Here is a 19,506-nt window from a genome sequence, read left to right as displayed (position 1 = left end):
ATCGACTGGACTGCCACAGCTGCCAGCAGAGGGAGCCCACAGCTGAAATGTGACCAGGTTAATGTCTGCCCCCGCTATTCTGATAAGACTCTGGATAGCAGCCAAGTGTGCCACATAATTCAAACAGCAGCTGAGGTTGAGGTAGGACAAAGGTGAAATGAGGTGAAAGCAAAGCCCATATAGTAACAGCAAAGCATTACATAACTGTAAACAGTGTGTGGGAGGTGGTCCTAGTGGTAATGTAAACAAGTGTATGCAAAACATGCATCAAAGTGACAACAGAAATAAAAAATATGACCCAAAAATCGAGGACATGGAAAACAAAGTGCCCATAAACAAAATGACAATAAATGAAACGAGTAATTTTCTCTGTATGCAGGAGAAAAGCCTCCTTCACTTTATTGACAACCACTGAAAATGAGAAAATAGAGACATGGGTTTTAAAATGCCAATGGGATGCAATGAGGTAACTTAAATATGAATCATTGTGCGGATTTAGCCTCTGCAATCCCTTAGGAAGTTCCAAAACGGGGCTGTGCGGATCATCTTTGTGCTTTTGGTCCAGGAGACGCGATCTTTAGAAATCAGGGCCCTGCTTCTTCAGCTTGCTGTAGTCGATGTTGACTGCGTAAAACTAAGAACACAAAGAAAATCTTAGCACAAGATAAACAGAGACATTTGATATTAAAAAAAAAGGGATTCAGGTGATTTAAAGTTTGTTTTAGGGTTCAGATTCTGATGCATTAAATCTTGTAATTAACAAACATACACACATAAACAGTTTATTAATTTGCTTTCTTGTCTTTTGAGTGTAAGCAGTTAATGACTTTATCAGATTTGTTACTACGAGTCAGCATTAACCAGATTATGTCATCTGATTAATCCAACTGAAGGAATAATCCACGGCTCAGCAACAAGTCTGGCAAAGATCCACACTGCGATCCCTGAATACAGCCACCCACACTCCTCGGCACTGAAAATCAAGACTGTAACACAGCATGATTAGTTTAGTAAGTAAGTTTTTGAAGAGACGACGGAGGGACACCTTGTACTGATCCGTTGGGGCCATCTTGTTCCAGGGCTCTGGGTTGTTCTTGCGATCCCAGCTGCAGAGGAGAAAATAAGACACCGATTTTGAAAGAGTAAATCAACAGAGATTGCAACCTGACATAAGAAGGTTTACTTTGCCACGAATCCTCACCAGACATCAGGGTTCCTCAAGCCCAGACGAGCGAGGTACATCATGGACATGGCTGCCCCTCCACCGATGAAGAAGAAAAGGGGGATCAGCTGCAAGCGACAGACAGGTGAGGATCCTTCAATAAGTTACAGATCAATAAAGTAATACACAGAGGAACACTTGCACAACAGGGCAAAATAAAACCAATAAAACTACAAAATGCAACTGTAAGGTAATACACACAACCTCTGTTCACCCTGGCTTGCTAAGCAGTGGCATCAGTCGCTATTTTGAGCCCAGCAGATCCTCTTCCTCTTCCTAATAATCGATAATAATCAATAATAATAATAATCAGTGGGGTAAAGGTAAAGTCGGGACCTGGTTTTGACTCCAAACGCACTCCCAAAAAGTATTGGCGCATATTTGGGGAAAACTGTGTATAAACCAAGAGAGTACAACACGATGAATCAAACAGGGAAACGTATCTTCTTTTTTTATTTTTATTTTTTTTTATATATTTAAACACATTTTTCTCAAAGTCAGCGCGGTCAAAGTCAGAGAACTAGTTGAGCTAAGCTAAGTTAGCCACAAAAAAATTCCCATATGGACCCAAGTCTGGAAAAAAAGACTCTAAAATGAATATTCACTGAATAAAACCGGGTTATACTTACAGCTGGGTGGTTCTTAAGCTGTCTGCGGACTGTGGCGAGCATTTTTTGATGCTTGCGGAGGCTGATTTATCCCAAATTGTAGAGAAATAAACAGATTACGACGTGTTTTCAAACCCACTGCTGCGCTGTTCAATCTCCGAGCTGAGCGGAAGAAAAGGCCGAGGGCATATTTAGGACGCTTAACATACTGCCTGACTGACAGTGGCGAAAACACAGCATTATTCATCACTATGAGCACTTGTAACACACTGCATGACATTTAAAAACCGAGTGATTTTTTTATTTTTATTTTTTGTTTATTTTCTGCATTGCATTTTATTCTGGCAAAATATTAAAATGTGGCAACAATCACCTGTTTTCAACCTGAAAACAAAAACAATGCACCAATGTTGTTTACTCATTAACGAGCTGATGTTACACTATATATATATATATATAAATGTATATAGTTTATATTGTAATGTGTGTAGTTGATCCTGTTTCACATAACGTGGCTATATCTGATCTTTATTTTATTTATTTACAAAGTTGTGGTGTTCACAACCTCGTGTTATATTAGTTTAGTTCTCATTAGATAGGTAAAATGCCACAATTTAATGAAAAAGAAATAATAAAATCGATTTAATTATCGATGTCAGTGATAACAGAAGTGTATGGATCACAATGAGACAGCAGGGAGCGCTGTTTCCTCCCATCAGACTAGAGAGGAAAACATTTATCTTTAAGTCAGTTTGTTAATATTCAGCTTTATGGAGCTGTGCCCTAAATTACAATCATTATTCCACGTTTTGGAGCGGATTTTCTGCGTCTTACCCTTAAAATATCGATTTAAGGTGCCTCATATTTAGGAGTTTGGTGTTGTTTCATGCTGCTGATAACAGATATTAACCTTATAAATCCAATGTGCTTATTCCCACAGCCAAAATGTGTTTAAATGCTGTTATTTGTTAGTTTTTTTCTGCTCAAAAATACAAAACTTTCTCAATATCAGCAGTCAAAATGTCTTAAGAATGAAGCGATAAGTGGTTAAACACACAATTGGTAATATACTTTTTAAATTTAAAAAAAAAGCTGGCTAACAGACACATAAATTGCTGGTGGAAATGATTTATGTTGAACAATAAGGGTTTGTTGGCTATTTTACAGCCATTTCCAGCAAGTAGCATCCAATCAGAGAGTCAGTGAAATAATAAGAAAATCACCATGAAATATCACAAGTTCCCTTTTTATGGCAAGTTATTTTCAACTTGTAGAAAATAAAAGTAAAAACAATTTAATGATAAGATTGGACATAACACAACAGGCGACATACAAATGTTTGTATTTCATACATGGACATACATGTGATTACACATATTCAAGCAACGATTTGTAAACCAAGCCTTATTTGGTGGTTAAGTTAATGTTAAAAAAAATGTCTTAGGCCTTGTTTGGTTCAATATCCATCCTAGAGAGGTGAGCTGGTTTCAGAAAAAAAGATTTGTCTAAATATAGTATTTTCCACTTGTGTCTTTCAGCCAGTCCAAATCCATCCACCAGTGTGGTATCTTGTGGTAAAAAAAAAAAAAAAAAAGATGTAAATGACTCATCACAGTTCATTCAGGACTTGATCCCAAGTAAAACACGTCTCCTCACCACACAACAGAAGCTGGGGTTGAAAACTACAAGAGCTTTCTGATTAAACACAGAAAATCTAAACCATACTTAAACAATTAATAGGCACGTACTGTATGCCTGTACATGATGTCTTATGAAACTAGGATACTGGCTTTAGAGTGTTTCCATTTGATGTGCAATGTTTCTGTCTTTCTCTCATGTGCTCCAGATGTTTTAGTGTGTCGTCTTCTTGGGGGTTTTGCCAAATTTAGCATCGAATCCGAGACCTAAAGTGAGAGAAGCGAAGATGTGATTAAGCAGCTGAGCAGAAATTACTTTACACTCTGGATTTAACCAACAGAATTACCAATTTAACCAATAAAAACATTTAAAAATATAAGCATTTACCAAGTGGGTTGTGTGGGAAGCTTAACTATTCCCCAATTAGACTTAAATGTTTGTTATAACAAACACACACAGTTTACAGTCTTAGGATACAGTTGAAGGCTTCTACCATGTTATTGCAAGCATTTAGCTCGTGTTATAGTCATCAGTTTTACGTAAAGGCAAGAGGAAGAGCCAGAGAGACAGACACTGACAATAAATCCAGAGAGGGCAACAGAGTGTTAAACCAGATTTGACTCTCACCGAGGAACACCAGGATGGTGCCGACCCACTGCATCGTACTCATGACGTTGCCAAACAGAATAACAGAGCCGAGGATGGTGAAGAACTTCCTTGTGGTGGTGACAATGGAGCAAGTCAGAGGCCCAAAATACACCACCGTCATAAAGATGAAGGTCTGGTAAAGGAATTTTAAAAACACGTTAAGGAGTGTAGTTTCAATACACACAGTGAGGAAGCATTCATTCCAAAACTTTTATGAAAGCAAAGGATTTATTTTCTTCGCACCGACAGAACAGCAGCAACAGAACCTTTCTCTACACATAGAGTCGTTTTATCCATCAACCCACCTGGCCTAAAGCACTGGTCACTCCAAACAGAAGAATATTGTAGATGATGTTTGGATGGCGTTCAGTAAAACTTAGGAATTCCCACACCTCCCCTGTCCACAATACCGCTGAGAGCAGAGAGGAAGAACATGTCAGTATAAAAAGGAAAATAACAGAAATGTAGTTTCAAAAACAACTCAGTAATTAAAACTTAATGTCACATATTTCTGGCAGTCCTGTGCAGAGAAAATCAGATCACAGTGTTCACAGAGTGGGCATTCGGCACCACCAAGTGGTATGTTACGGTAACGGCAATTATATGAAGCCTGTAGGGGTGGCATGAATCGGTGGGAATGCAGGTATAAGAATACCTTTGCATCTTGGGAAATATCAGCACTTCAAAGCTATCAAAGGTTTAGGTACGTGCAGTTTTCACAAACTAAAATTGAGGACATCAGAAGGCATTTTAATGCAGCCTGGAACGGAATTTATCACTTATCACAAGGTAGAAAAGGCATTTTTTAAATTTAATATGAACGATGGAAGTGGTAAGCTGATGTGCAGCAGAGATGGGCACTTACTAGGAGACAGGAGGCACTGCCAATTAGTTTGTTATAAGAATGATAACAGCCTCTCAGTTCTCATACTGACTTTGACCTTTTGATCTTTATCTTACAGCCCATTAGTGCCTAACCTTAGAAAGCCCCTCGTTATATTGCATTTGTTTTATGTGCCTTCCTCTTCAGCATATTATAGCAACCTCCTCACAGAACTGAGGGCTTTGAGGTGCATGATTCCTTATCTATAAAGATAACGCTGAACACTTTGCCTCGACTGAATTAATGAGTTTTTGGCTCCTGAGACAATTGTGTTCACCTTTTCTTAAAGAGCCTCTAATGCAGTTCTTATTGTTTTTTTCTTGTTCTTATTCAGACTGCCATTAGCTACTGCATCACGCTATTCATCCTTGGGTCCAGGAAAGAATTCATTGTGATGATTAAAAAAAAGGAAACAACACAACTAATTATGACATTACACCAACAGCAATTATATAAATTCAGCTGTTAATACTAAATGACCCTAGAAGAAAAGACAAGCTCCCTCTGGAGATAAAAACGGCTCAAGTAAGCTTATAAAATCTAGGTGATTTCACACATTCGACATTCCTATGAATATTATATTCCTTTTCTGCAGACAGATCCTCCTAAATGTTACACACTGGACCTTTACAGTGATATGATATATTGCTGGAGTTTGATAAACTGTTGACTGGACAAGCAGCTCAATGAGACCAGCATGCTAACAAAAGACCCCTGATTTGCAGACTGACCTCAGCCTTCAGTTCAGATTATTCTAGAGCTTTTCAGACTTTTTAGTGAGCAGAAATGTACCTGTAAATGAAATATCTTATCAGTACATGTGCAAAACTGCAGAACACCCAAGTATCCTGTATAATGTGGCACTGTGAGCAATGTTAACACAATATATGTTCATGTGTGTGTGTGTGTGCCAGGATATACAAACACTACAGCACTTTAATGCAAAGACAAAGACAATTTGCTTAGTATTTAAGATGTTATGTAGTGATGTGTATAAATTAGTTTAAAACATAACATGGTTACAAATAGCCATGAATGTACCAACAAATATTTAAGCCTTTGGCTTTCAATGTTCTCTGAGAATTATTCAGAGAGCTTTGCAGAAGGACATTCACTACATCAGTTTTTCAGTCTGCTATATTTTGGCAGTACTGAACCATATCAAGGTGATTTTGCTCATTAGTCTCTCCTCTCAGGCTGAAGGTGTGCCAATCAGTGAAACGACCTGATGTAGTTTGGTTGGAGAGACTCTCCGTGGTCCTGGCACTTCAAGACAGATGTTCAGTTAGACAAGAGTTTGGCAGAGAGCATGGCTAACTCACCTAGTCCTAGCACCAGAGTGGACCACATGTTGATGTTCAGCATCATGTGGTTGGCACTCGTCTGGAAGCGACCCCTCATATGGTCCTGGGCCACACCAGTCAAGCCATCCAATGTGAGGGAGACCAGCTATGATACAGCAAAACACACAGCCAACCCATGAAATGTCACAGTAACCATGGCGACAGTAGAGAGAGACAGATATATGTGCAATCATCATGGCAATAAAATGGAAATAAATGGAATTAATGGAACTTGGAGCTGTATCAACTCACCAACAGAATCTCTCCGAACCCAAAAACATGGTCCTCCGCAACAGCCGAGCTCTTGTTGGGTTTGTAGAGGAACAGAGCTACACCGCTCACGATAAGCAGCACACACAGGTACTTAGCCAATGGGTACTTCTTCCTCAGTATTGTCACACCGAGAATCATCACTGCAACAACACAACAACAGTTTGATGGATGGTTTTTAACCCAGGAAAAAGTGTCAGGCCTTCACCCTTGAAAGTGGAAAATATGTATGGTGAAAGAGTGTGTGTGTGTGTGTGTGTGTGTGTGTGTGGTGTTTCTGTATGTGTAACAAGAGATAACCAAGCTTTGAGGGGCGAGAAATAATCTTCATGTACAAACAGAACATACTGTAACCTGCAATGTATGCTCTCAGGTCGACACATTTAAAAATAAGTTGCTGACTGATGTGCCCTTGGTCCGTTTAGAAGGATACCAGAAACTACGTACCATACATGCATGGATAACATGCATACACACTCTGTAAATATGCACATCTGAGTTAGTAAATATTGGCACAGATCATATCTGAGGCCTGAAAGAGGCGAGCAGTGACAAAATAGCATGTATACACGTTTGCCCTTTTCACCAAGAGCAACATGTGTTTGATAGTTAACATAAAGTTAGTTAATAACTGTTAAACTGATGTTTTTGTTCTTACTATTTGCACTGCACCTGATTATTACTTGAGTGTTTTTACTAACTCTGAGCTCTTTAAAGATTTTGTAGCATATTGTATATAACCACAAATATTCAGGCATTGTCATTATACATGTTACCAGCTGGTGAAATCATATTATGTATGTGATATGCAGGTATCTCAGTGATACGTGGACAGAAAGCAGAAGGCTAACTAATAGTGATATTATCAGTCTTACCTGGTATGGGCTTGCAGGATTTTCCCAACACCTATCAGAACAGAAACTTAACTTTAGGATAAGATAGCCCCGAGTATTAATGAATCCAAAAGAATCATGTTAACCGACTAGCTTTGCCTTCATCTAAAAAGCACAGACTCACCTGTGTGGGGTAGTTGACATACTGAAGGGCAGAGTTACTGGACACCATGGCTCCAAGATAAGACAGGGAACACAGACCATAGAGCCAGCTCTTGGTGTGGTCCGGCTTGGAGCCCTCAAAAAACTGGATCACTGGTGATAAAGAGGAAGATTATTCTTCAAGAGGCAACAACAAGCCATAATATGCTAGATTTACAAGTAATAACAGGAATGTGACTAAATGTACATCTACAATGCAAATGTAGAAGTAAAACGCAGGCTGATAAATTCAAAACACTTCCTTCCTTCTTGAGAGGTTGCCTGGCAGTTTCACAACTTCACAAATACATTTTTGATGCTGTATTGTATTAACACCTTTTATTAATGTTTGTGTATGTTTTGTAGAGCAGATACTCACAGATCTTAGCAAATAGAGCACTGACAATGCACTGGATTAAGACCAATGTCCGGGCGAATCTGAACTTCTCCTTCTTGTCTCCCTGACCATAATCCCCCCGGGTGCTGAAAAAAGTGAAAGAACACTGTGTTGAGTGCAAAATGTCACTGAAACTGAAGTAGCTCATAACGGCGTGGCTGGCAGGTGCATGGCTGTGGAGTGGAGCACTTTCATGGGTCTCCAAGCTATGAAAAGGCCCCTCCGAAAGGAGAGGCCACAATGCATTAAATTACAACTGACAAGAAGGGGAGGTAGTGGTGACATTTCGTTAGGGGACCAAGAATTTCTCAGACTATTGCTTGCTTGCTGGTGTCAATGGTCAATAGTCAGCAAAAACGTATAGGAGACTGTAATGTCTGTATTGTTTATTTAAAAAAATAAATCTTATAATGAAAGGAAATGGAAGTTTTGTGAAAGGGCTGCTTGGGCGACACAAGTTTTGAGTAATCATTTTGAAACCAGATATGATCCCCGTCACCCCAACAACATACCATCTGTGTCAAGCCTCAGTATGTGATATGCCATAGAGGCTTGCTTCATTTACTCTATCTAGAAAACCACAAATAACTAACCTTTATTACTGGATTTTTTTTTTTTTTTTACAGTTACATGTTAAGATAATAAAATGATTACCCAATCTATGAGGGACACGGTAGTTTTAGCAAACTGGAAATAGAGACCACCTGCTGAAGGGTATATGAGCATTTTCTAATATGAACAAAATGTCACGCCAAACTCCACTCAAAAACCTGATGATTTAATGTCAGATTTTTCTTTAGTATTCGTATAGGCAACGCTGTAGTAGCTCACATGCAATAAGCATAAAGAAATAACTAAATACACTAGCACATTATGTACTTTGTTGTGCATTACCTATAGCTATATCTATAACTTAAAACTCATATTTATTGGGAACTCTCAACATACAAGCCGACATTAAACTGGCGATTTCATGAACGGAATTTGGCACAGAAAATCTCTACCCGGAGCGTCACGTAAACCAACGCCGGTAACTGCTACTCACATGGTCTCCTGTAAGATCCCGTAATAAAAATAACACACAAAGACTCCGAGGAAGCAAACGATGAACCGTATCCGCATATTGTCCCACGGCGAGGCGGGTTTCCCAGCTCCCTTTCCCGCAGCCATACTGTCGTCCACCAGCCCAGGTATGGAAACCGACACCGCTCCGCTCCCGGCGCCCCTCACACCGACGTCCCGCTCCACTATAGCCGATGTCACGAGCCCGGAAAATGGTGCTCGCGGGTTTCACGTTAGCTGTGGTTTCTGTGGCAACGCTGGTGACCGTTGGTGACCGTTTTTTTTTTTTTTTGTTTTTTTACCCCCCAAAAGACAGTCAGTCTATCAGGACATTTGTTTATTATGTATCATTCTGCGGTGTCTTCCGCCTCCAGACAGACTAAATGTGTTCTCCAGGGCATCGGGTAACGCAGGTAAACGCAGGTAAACGCACCGTCAGGTGAGCACAGTTCGTGTTTTCATTGAGAAATTTACAGCCTGTGTTTCAGTGCGGTCGCGTCGGGGAAATCGGTTCTGCGAAAAGGACCTTCCTTGCTGTCCACGGCGACGCCTGAAGTATTATTGTTCGCTTCTACAGAGCTTGCCCCGCGTTTTGTCATGTGGCAGTTGCAGAGGCAGCTATTAAAACAACCCGAGGTCCTTGTCGCTCGCCTTTTTGTCGTCCTAGGATGTGGATTGAAGTGATTGGTCCATGTGGGCCAATCTCAAAGCACCATGTGGGTGAGAAAGGTTTAAAAACCGCAAATCCACGTGTCACAGACAAGGCACAACAACAAGAGGATAAACCCACAGGAATGATAAATACTACACAGTGTATTCAAACGCCCAGAAAATGTGGTTATTTTTATTTTCTGCACAATAGTTTTTACTGTTATGACCCTAAAAATGTATGAAAAGAGGCTGAAATAATCTATTTATCATCCTTTTTTTTTATTATAATGCTGCGTAGGACCCTGCTGACAGCGATTTATCCATTTTAACATCATGAACCAGAGCAGAGGGAATCAACCTCCTCCAGATCAAAGTGAATATTTCTGTCCAAAGAGGCTCAGACTGAACAAAAAAATAACCTCAAAGTCGACAAACTTGCAACACTTTGGTTAGAACAGGGCCTGCTGTAGGCAAGTAAAGCTAATAATAACGTCAATTCCTGCTTACAAATCACCAAAGTTATAAACAGAAATTACAAGTTGATTTCTTCAGTGAATACAAAAACTAGTATCACCACTCCTTACAAAGATACAAAAATATATATCTTCCTAGAAATACATCTGTAGAAAAGTAGGCCACCGTAAACGACAGGCCAAAAATATTTTTTCCTTCAACCAACAGATTTTAAAAGGAACAAAACCTATCAAGTACTTAAATTAACCTGAAAGTTCATCTAAACTTTAAAAACACTTTACTAGGATAATAGTAAATGATAGTAAGAAAGTAATACTCCTGTGTTGTAAGTGCTTTTTGGTACTTTTTGGACTCTGAATTCACTTATTTTGACATTAAACATGAAAAACATCCCTAGAAGACAGCAGTCTGAAACTCAGTAGACCGTAAAACATTTCCAGCATTTTCCAACATTTCCAGAACTTATTTGATATTGGCTATAGATTACACTACAGACTCAGTCTTGTAGTGTAATCTAGAGCTAATATGTGGGAATACTAAGACAATTTAAAGGCCCAGTGTGACAGAAATGTAATATAATGTTCACAGGTATGTTTTTATTATTGTATAATCACCTGAAAATAAGAATAGTTATGTTTTTGTAACCTTAAAATGAGCTGTTTTTAATCTACGGAGGCCGTCATGTTTCTACAGTAGCCCAGAATGGACTACTGCTCCCAAATATTCACGTTTTTCACATGTTTTACAGACACCGTAGTTTCTCCTTTGTGCTTGGAAGGAGAGGGTGAAACAAGGGAGTTGCTGCTAAATCCCACACACTGGACCTTTTAAGTGCTGATGAGGTGAATATCAGCTGAATCAAAGCCTCACGCTGGTGGAAATAATCAATGAAGCAGTCAGATTTTAGGCCAAAGTTAATCTAGGGTATGATGAAATGCTTACAGTCTCTCATTTTGATCACAGTAATTAGAGCACGTTACAGCACTGATGAGTCAGGTAACCACAGGTAATCTGTTGGCACCCTGCGTGTGAAACACATCCAGTTCCCCGCAGAATCCGGGCAGTGCGGTGTGGTTTTAGTCCTGAGAAGGCCCTGCTCAGATATCCACCTACTGCATACCCAGGTGCCTGGTCGGAGAGGCCTGACCTGGGCAGCCGGTGACCGGAGAGACTGACAGGCCGCGGAAGAGGAGGTCCATGGAGGGCAGGAGGGGCTTCAGGAGACTGACGGGGCAGAAAGCGGAGCCGCCGTGGGGGGTAAAGTTGACTTTATTGGGGTCAGGGCAGGATGGCTGGAGAAGGAGAGGCTCATCCTGACAGGCAGACCTGAGGGTAAAAGCAACGGAGAGAGTAGTTCAGAATCAGAAATACTTTATTGATCCCCCGGGGGGAAATTTGTTTGTTACAGTTGTTTCACTCACACATGTTAAGGAATAGAAATAAAACTTATATTACAATATCTAACACAATATACAGAATAGAAATGAATGTATAGGTATGAACATCTAAGTAAAAAATAAAAATGGAAATAGAAATATACTAAGAGCCTAAGAGATATGATAAGAGCCTATATACAAAATAAATATAAATGTAAACATATTTGACACTATTTGCTGACAGAAATTAAATAGTAGTGAGTTTAAGATTGTTGGCGTGTACATATACTGGAGTTTTGGATGTAGTTTTGCACGTTTATAACAACATAACACAATTAAGTCTGCAACTAATAATCATTTTCATAATGAATTTTCAATAAATGTACTTTTTAAAATGTTAGAATTTAATGAAAAAATCTTAGTTCCCATAGGACGTAGTCCAAGTGAGTGAATTAAAGGGAGAACTTTTTCCCACTGATACTGCGACTGGAGAAAGAATTTGTTATTTTTGGCATTCTCTTACTAAGATAAGGTGAATGTGCACATGATATTAAGTTAAGATGAAATTTCTTGTTAGATGGTCTGAGAAACTGAATTCAAAGTTTTAGACGTGCATGAATAAATGGGATAAAACTGGTGTTGTGACTTGAGACGTATGGACACAATAACAGAAAGAGAGCTGCAATCATTATTCTGCTCATCAAATAATCTGTCAATAATAATAATTTTGTTAAATCAATTAACTGGTTGGTCTATAAAACATCATAAATTGTATCTTCAAATGTCTTGTTTGTGCAACCAACAATTCAAAACTGAATTAGATTCAACTTAAAATGACATACGATGTATTTATTTAAGCTTTATTTAAGCAGATAATTCAATTAAGAACCAATTTTCATTTAAATAAAACTGTTTAGATATACGTTGACATTTAAAAACGTCAAAACATGTGACATTTTAGTTTGATCTGAGCTTGATTTAGAGCTGTAATGATCTGCTCTGTAGGTACTTCAGTTGGGGTTTTGGCAGGCTACCACATAGTGACATAGCTTACACGTTTCTACGATTTTTGCACAATGTTTTTGGTCTTTAAAAAGTGAACTTACAATGCCTCCTCGCATACTCGTACTCGCTCGCAGCCTTCTGGTGGCTCGCGCTGGAAGGAGCAGGTTTTGTTGGGACGAGGAGAGGAGGAGCAGGGCTGCAACAGAGGAGGATCCAGTGCAAATGAGGGGAGCGACGTCGACGGAGAGGGACACAGGGTCTCACAGTCCACGGGTTCTGTATGGAAGAGCATAAATATTGAATAATATTAGAAATACCTTCAATAAATCCAGAATTAAAATTACACATTGCCACAAAAAATATAAAGTGGCCTTACCTGGCTCTCCCATGGGACCGGGAGACTGTGATGGAGATAAAAGAGATGGGTTCAATGGACAGGGGGAATTTGAAGGCGACAGAAGCAAGGGATCTAGTGGACAGGGGGACTGAGAAGGAGAGAGGAGGGAAGGGTCCAGGGGGCCCGGGGAGGGCTCACTCTGAGAGCCACTGCTGCATCTCTGGGCAGGGACAGGGGCCCTGTGGCCATCAGGGATATCCAAAATCTGGAATATTCAGGAGGAAAAAAAGGATCACTAGGCTGTCAAACAAATAATACAATATCTCAACAAAACAAACATTGTCATTGTGAAATCAGACATCATGTTATTATGACTGCAAATTCCTGGCCTTCAATAGTTGTTTATGATACAAATCCATAGAATATATCACAGTCAGAAATGTAAAATAAAGGGAATTTATTTAAATGAGAATATTTAAGGGAAATTGTCTCAGTGGCCTGACCTCATGCTGATCATCAGGTTTCTCAGAAACAAACACCTCCTCCAGCTCCAAGTTTAGGCCTTCAACACTACGTCGCAGCCGTGGGGCAAGTCTGTTCAGCGGCATCAGGGGCACTGTCTGTAGAAAAGGTCAAATATAGGCAAATTCAAGGAGAGAGTTTAATTGTACATGATAAGGAAGTGTGTGTCTTCACTTGTGGCTTGGTGTCTTGTTCTACAAGCTTGTAATTGCATGTTGGATATAAACCAGTGTCAGTGCTGTTGTCCATGACCACACTCTGTCTGACTGTTTTACTCTGTCTGGGTGTGAAACTGATTAATTAAAATGTCATTATGACACATTTAATGGTGGAATTTCTGTACAATAAAATATATACACATATTTATATATTTATATCTATAAATATATATATATATATATATATATATATATATATAGATGTATTGTTTAGCTTTGCTTTGTTTGTCTTTTTTTGAAGAGCTCCAGCTACTAATGTCTGATGCCCCCTCTCCCAGTGTCTGACTGAAGATTTTGCCCTTGGCACAGTATGATATGCTGGTTTCAAATTGTCTTTCTGTGACAGCATGTCAGTAACACTGGAGCTTTGATGACAGCAGGTCCTAAGAAAAGCACCAGTGTTTTTTTATATCCCTGTTACTAAGCTCTTCCTAGTCTGCCTGTGGAAGACAGCTGGTATCAGTGGTACTAATGAAAACTTTGTTCTTTGTGTCTTTGCCTCACATGTCATCAGAAGACAAGAGCCATGGGCTACCTGAGTAATGCCTGCGGCATGACCTGCTGGCAGGGGGTGGTGGGGGAGCTCATATCCTGCTGAGGGAGGGGCATGGCGGGAGCGCTTCTGCAACTGGTGCCTCAGCTTGGCCACCTGAGGGCAGAGTGGAGAGAAAAATGATTCAGGAGTCACTATGATTCATTCTGAAAAGGGAGAGGTCACTCACTTTTTCCCTCAGGGGCTGTTAATGTTTTATGCTATCAGCGGGAGGGTGGGAGTAAAGGGTGCGAATACCAGTGAGAAACAGCTGATTAATGAGCTGCTATAGTGATGAACTAAAGTACTTGCCTCCCTAAGGTGCTCTGCACTGCCCCACGACGCTGAGCGCTTGTGTCCTCCGCTGCTTCTCCTTCCTCGGGTCTCCTCCGCCCAGGAACTTGGGGTCTTTGAAAAAGATATTATCACAGTGTGGTGAACAACGAGTCCAGCTTTCAAACCTTTGGGCGCTGTGGTAGAAAATTGCCGTTTTTGGCAGTAATTCTGGCTGACAGCAGCAGGGCTGACCTTTTGGAGGCCTCTCACATTTTGTGTCAAACCCAGTGAACTCCCAAGCAACACAACAACTTGAGAGTACAACACAGAAGTGGAGCCCCGCAGCTGTCTCGCACACCTGCCTCACAACAGCTGTACAGAGGAAGGCGACGAGAAAACCACTCTGAGCTGCAAAACAGCCCCGCTTCCACACACATAAGAAAACATCCAAACCACATCATTGTAAAGACTATAAATACAGTGCAAGTATGAGCATTCAACACCTCAGTGCCCTTACACACACAAACCTGTTATTCACAAAGTCACGTACTGTAGAGGAAAAACAACAAAGATAAACAGACAACAGGGAGATTTTTTCCCCCACTTCTTCTTTTGTCATTCACAACTCCGAAACGTTCTACTCTCACTCATGAGGCCATACCGATTTCTTCACATTGACTCTTGATCTTCTACCAGGGGGAGTCTGGTTGACCGCTCCCGGCTGCTGGTTGGAAGCAGACGACTGGGAGTTCATCATCACCCGGTGAAGGCGAGGTTGAGTTGACCCACAGGATCAGATACTGTGTACTCAGTTCTGGTGCCTCCACACTCCACAAGTCAACTGCTTCACACACTCGCAAAACACTCTGATCCACTCACTGGTGTCCATGCCATTCATAACAGCAGCTAACATTACAGACAGTCACTTAGCTCTCACTGCCTGCTGAGTGGCTAGGTCATGGTTTTCTGTCCCCAAATACGACCCCCGTTCTTTAGGTGTCGGCCTCACAACTCAGTGCAATCCTACCGGTGCCATATCTGAAACACCGACACCATTTTCTGCCATTGACTCGTATGTAGTCCATCGTCTGGCTAAATAAGTCAGAATGCGGTATGAGTCAGTCATACAGTGACATTGGTGTAGAGTTACAGCTGCCAACCAAGCCCCCCCACCCCCAATCATCCAAAACATGAACAGGGGGATCATGGGACACAAACCTATAAAAAGACTCGAAGGTAGCACACCATTTGGTCTAGCATAGCTAGTGTTTCCAGTTTGGATAATACATTAACGTGCACTTAATGCCTGTTTCTGATATGGCCACAGTCAAAAAAATAGGCAGGAATTTTTTTAAATAATTATTATTTTCATCAAATTTTGACTTATTTATTAATTAATCTGCAAAATGTCAAAATAATAGTTAAAAATGCAAATTTTTAGCAACATTACACAAAGATAATGCCATTAAATGTTTAATTATATAAAACAACAGGAAACAGATAAATAATAAATGCCTTAAATTAAATTAATTTAATAATAAATTTACTTGGATATCAAAATTGTTTGTCATTATTTTATTTAGATCGACTAACTGATTTATTATTTCAGCATTAAACAGGAGCAACTTACATTATAATGTAATTACTGACCCTGACATAAATACTGCCTCACACATTTTTGTAGTCATAGTTGGTGTTGTTTCTGGATTGCATTGTATTATTATGGTTGTTATAATATTATTTTGTCCACATGCATAGGCACATCTTTAGCACATATCTGCAGAATTACAACACATTTAAAAAAGGTTAACTACGTTTATAATTGTTATTCTGTGTACCATAGTTTAAATGGCTCTCATTTTGCACATAAATGTGGTATTTAAAATTTTATTTTATTTTTTTCCTTTTGATTTTGTATATGTGTTACTGGAAAATGCATCTTATAACTTTATTTATCTACTTTTTTGATAAACAGTCTTGTAAACCCATGTAGGACTATACACACACTCTACAAATGTGACCATAATATTGAGGAATTGCAATAATATGCATAATGAATAATGAAACGGCAGTGAATCATCAGTTATATCATCTAAAGTAATGCAGAGGAACTACGGCATATGGAGGTGCTGGGTGGGGCGGCAGTGTGCATGTGTGTGGTTGAGGAGAGTGCTGGGGGATGGGGTGTCTATATAACGAGGTCAGGAGGGGTCTGTTTCGCACAATGGAGGCAAAGGGGGTTCGTTCGGGGTTTAAACTGTGTCAGGAGCGAAGACGAAGCTGCGAAGCTTGGTGATGTTAGTCGGGGCTTTGTGCACTAGTTAGGAGCAGATACAGTCGAGGGGGGAGCGAGGGAAGAACAGCAGAGTTTAAAGAAGAACAAAAACGACTATTTCCAGTTGGCTGCCTTCTACCCACAGCGTCGAACTGGAACCACCAGCCACCTGCAGAGCCAACATCAGATATCTTGTCCTCTATAGAAATCCTTAACACACAAGAAAAGCAGCGCAGAGAAAACATTTGCTCTGCTTTCAGTCTGCAACATGAAGCAACAGGTTTTATGGAAGAAGCATTACACCAGCAGTAGCACTGGTATAACAGAGCCATTCATCTGGCCCCAGTTTCGTCTGATTACAGTCATTACACCAACGTATCACAACTACTTTGACGGTGTCATGATATATTAGTATTCACCTGCGTGGCTTTGTCGTTCACACAGGTAACCGCCGTGCTCTCAGCCTCTTTGGGCCACTGTCCCTGCAGATAGGGTCCAACGATGGCATCCAGAGAAAGAGTTCGGCGGATGGTGGGTTTCGGTGGGCGAGCCGAGGTCCTGTCAGCTTTTGGGAACACAAAACACATTACGTCAGTGAGCAGGTTGAGGTTGTGCAAGCTTTAACGCAGCACAAAATATTATCTGTCTTGCAGATGTTATAAATAAAACTCATGCCCGTGTGATCATGTTTAGCTGTAACACTGCATACGACATAAATGTGTATAAAAACCTCTCTTTAAGAGGCTAAACAGTATTTTAACACCAGTGGTAGTTGTTCACAAATTGCTTCCAGGTTTCCCCCCTCACCAATAAGCATGCAGCGTGCAGAGTTGTGTGTGTGTGTGTGTGTGTGTGTGTGTGTGTGTGTGTGTGTGTGTGTGTGTGTGTGTGTGTGTGCATGTTGGCAGCTCTTTGTAATCTCTGGCAGGTGTGGACCATGCCTTTGACCTGGAGCAAAGCCATCCAACTACACAACACTGACAACAGTCACCACAGGCTGCTAGTATATCTACCACCAACCCAAACACACACACACACACACACACACACACACACACACACACACACACGGTATGTTGTCATCAGCCCAAGTTGCAGGGCAGACAGGATGTATAAATAAACACCACTGCATGCAGATGTGACTTTCGTGGATACAGTTAAAGAACAACACGCACAAAGTAAAACAAAGAAGCCTTAAAAGCTGCTGCTGTGTTAGCATGAGGCATGCAGCAGAGATCCCACAGGTCAGAGTGCAAAGGGGCGACTGAGAGTCCAAATAACATTATGAGAACAGTGTTATGTTTCAGGGTTAGCAGCCTTCGTTGTTGACTTAACTTTCCCATAGCATGTAAGAATTGCACTTTTTAGACCACCAGTCAAGTTAAGAAGTCAGATCAGAAGTTAGTGAAGCTGAAGCTTCCTTGAAGTAGCATTACTACTAACTAGCATAGCATTAATAATCACTGTAGTCATAAAATCAAGCATGCTTTTAAAAAAAAATCTAATAGTTGTTCTACTTTTCTCTATAAGTATAAAGCATAATTAATCATTTCTGTATGAGCACAAGTTAAAATGCAAATAAATAAGTTCATTCATTCAAAAATGCTTCATCAATTTAGCTTTGTGAGTACAATTAACTTATTTTTGTTTTGTCTATAACATTTCCATCACAACAGGCCCCAGTTTGTGTTCCACCAACCTAAAAATATTGAATTTACAATGAGATATGCCAGAGAAAAGCAGCTCTGCTTTCCTTTGTGATACAAAAAAAATAATAAAAAATAGAGAATGTGTTTGTGATAGGAAGAGAAATCCACTTTGTTGTTATTTACAATATTCAAACCATAAACACCCCTCACCATGGGAAACACACTTAAAAGGCAGATACTGATGATAACGTGATACCAAATAAACTTTTTAGCTGTGGACCACATGGAAGTGAATGCAGATTTAAACCCCCCTCCTCTTCCTCCTCCTCCTCCTCCTCCTCTGTGTATTTACCCGTCTTGACCTCTCTGCAGAGGAGAGCTGAGCCCCTCTGGAGCTGGTATGGGACTGTGGCTCTGAGGGGCTGCAGGCTGGGGTTGCTGCACCCCCGAGGTGCTGCTCCAGTTCTGCCCGACATCCCCCACTCCGCTCCCACAGCCGAGCTCCGCTTATGAAAACACACACACACACACACACACACACACACACACACACACACACACGCACGCAGCTTTGCTCCTCTTCTCTCCGTCGTTCACTGCAGCTCTGCACGGCGCTGTCCGTCCCTTCTGCCCGCATTCACTTCATCCACACTGATGATCCGAAACTCTGATCGGGCCTCTTGTTGGTCACCCAGCTTTCTTTTGTGATGATGAACATGACTTTTTGCTGCTTTCACAGCTTGCTTTTCGGTTGTTGTTGTTGTTGTTTTTTGCAGTTCACCTCATCTCCTCAATCCCTATCCTTCATGGTTGCAGTCTGAAGCGGACACCAGCAGAGAGGCGACGCGGTGCTTTCCCGCAATACCGCTTGTTTCCCTTTTCTGCAAAGTGACAACAGCACAACCTGTGCAACTCTCTCATGTAGTGTATCATTCCAAGGGAGGGCGATCTGGTTGGTTGCTGCGGAATACTACTGAGCACTTATTGGCCATCGCACCCATCTGTCTCTCGAAGGGAAACCCCTCCCAAAACTTCCCAATCCACTTTTGAGGGGACGTTTTCCTCCTCTGTGCGGGGCATGGCCCT

General features: G+C 40.7%; 3 protein-coding genes across 4 annotated transcripts; all 3 read right to left on the bottom strand.

Annotated features, from left to right (window-relative positions):
* Positions 1-363: 363 nt before the first annotated feature.
* On the bottom strand, positions 364-2,020 carry ndufa4a (NDUFA4 mitochondrial complex associated a). Its single transcript, XM_051387958.1, has 4 exons — positions 1,852-2,020; positions 1,202-1,290; positions 1,046-1,106; positions 364-634 (listed from the first exon to the last, which is right to left on the bottom strand). The coding sequence occupies exons 1-4, from the start codon at positions 1,891-1,893 to the stop codon at positions 578-580; spliced, it is 249 nt and encodes an 82-aa protein (XP_051243918.1). The 5' UTR covers positions 1,894-2,020; the 3' UTR covers positions 364-577.
* Positions 2,021-3,060: 1,040 nt separating this feature from the next.
* On the bottom strand, positions 3,061-9,701 carry slc35b1 (solute carrier family 35 member B1). The gene is made up of 9 exons (XM_051387956.1): positions 9,089-9,701; positions 8,026-8,129; positions 7,630-7,760; positions 7,488-7,518; positions 6,595-6,755; positions 6,322-6,448; positions 4,422-4,528; positions 4,096-4,249; positions 3,061-3,734 (listed from the first exon to the last, which is right to left on the bottom strand). Exons 1-9 carry the CDS (start codon positions 9,211-9,213, stop codon positions 3,682-3,684), a joined length of 993 nt encoding a protein of 330 aa, XP_051243916.1. The 5' UTR covers positions 9,214-9,701; the 3' UTR covers positions 3,061-3,681.
* Positions 9,702-9,921: 220 nt separating this feature from the next.
* Positions 9,922-19,378, bottom strand: fam117aa (family with sequence similarity 117 member Aa). 2 transcript variants are annotated; one of them, XM_051387954.1, is made up of 8 exons: positions 18,773-19,378; positions 17,191-17,336; positions 14,533-14,628; positions 14,224-14,337; positions 13,452-13,568; positions 12,988-13,213; positions 12,713-12,887; positions 9,922-11,556 (listed from the first exon to the last, which is right to left on the bottom strand). In XM_051387954.1, exons 1-8 carry the CDS (start codon positions 18,894-18,896, stop codon positions 11,340-11,342), a joined length of 1,215 nt encoding a protein of 404 aa, XP_051243914.1. In that variant the 5' UTR covers positions 18,897-19,378; the 3' UTR covers positions 9,922-11,339. The 2 variants fall into 2 exon arrangements, with proteins under 2 accessions (XP_051243914.1, XP_051243915.1); XM_051387955.1 differs by lacking the exons at positions 17,191-17,336; positions 18,773-19,378 and adding an exon at positions 15,158-15,618.
* Positions 19,379-19,506: the final 128 nt, after the last annotated feature.

The sequence above is a fragment of the Dicentrarchus labrax genome, unplaced genomic scaffold (genome assembly GCF_905237075.1).
Source record: "Dicentrarchus labrax unplaced genomic scaffold, dlabrax2021, whole genome shotgun sequence".
Classification (NCBI taxonomy): Eukaryota; Metazoa; Chordata; class Actinopteri; family Moronidae; genus Dicentrarchus; species Dicentrarchus labrax.
The sequence above is the reverse complement of the archived record's forward strand: the minus strand, read 5'-3'. Positions and strand labels throughout refer to the sequence as shown.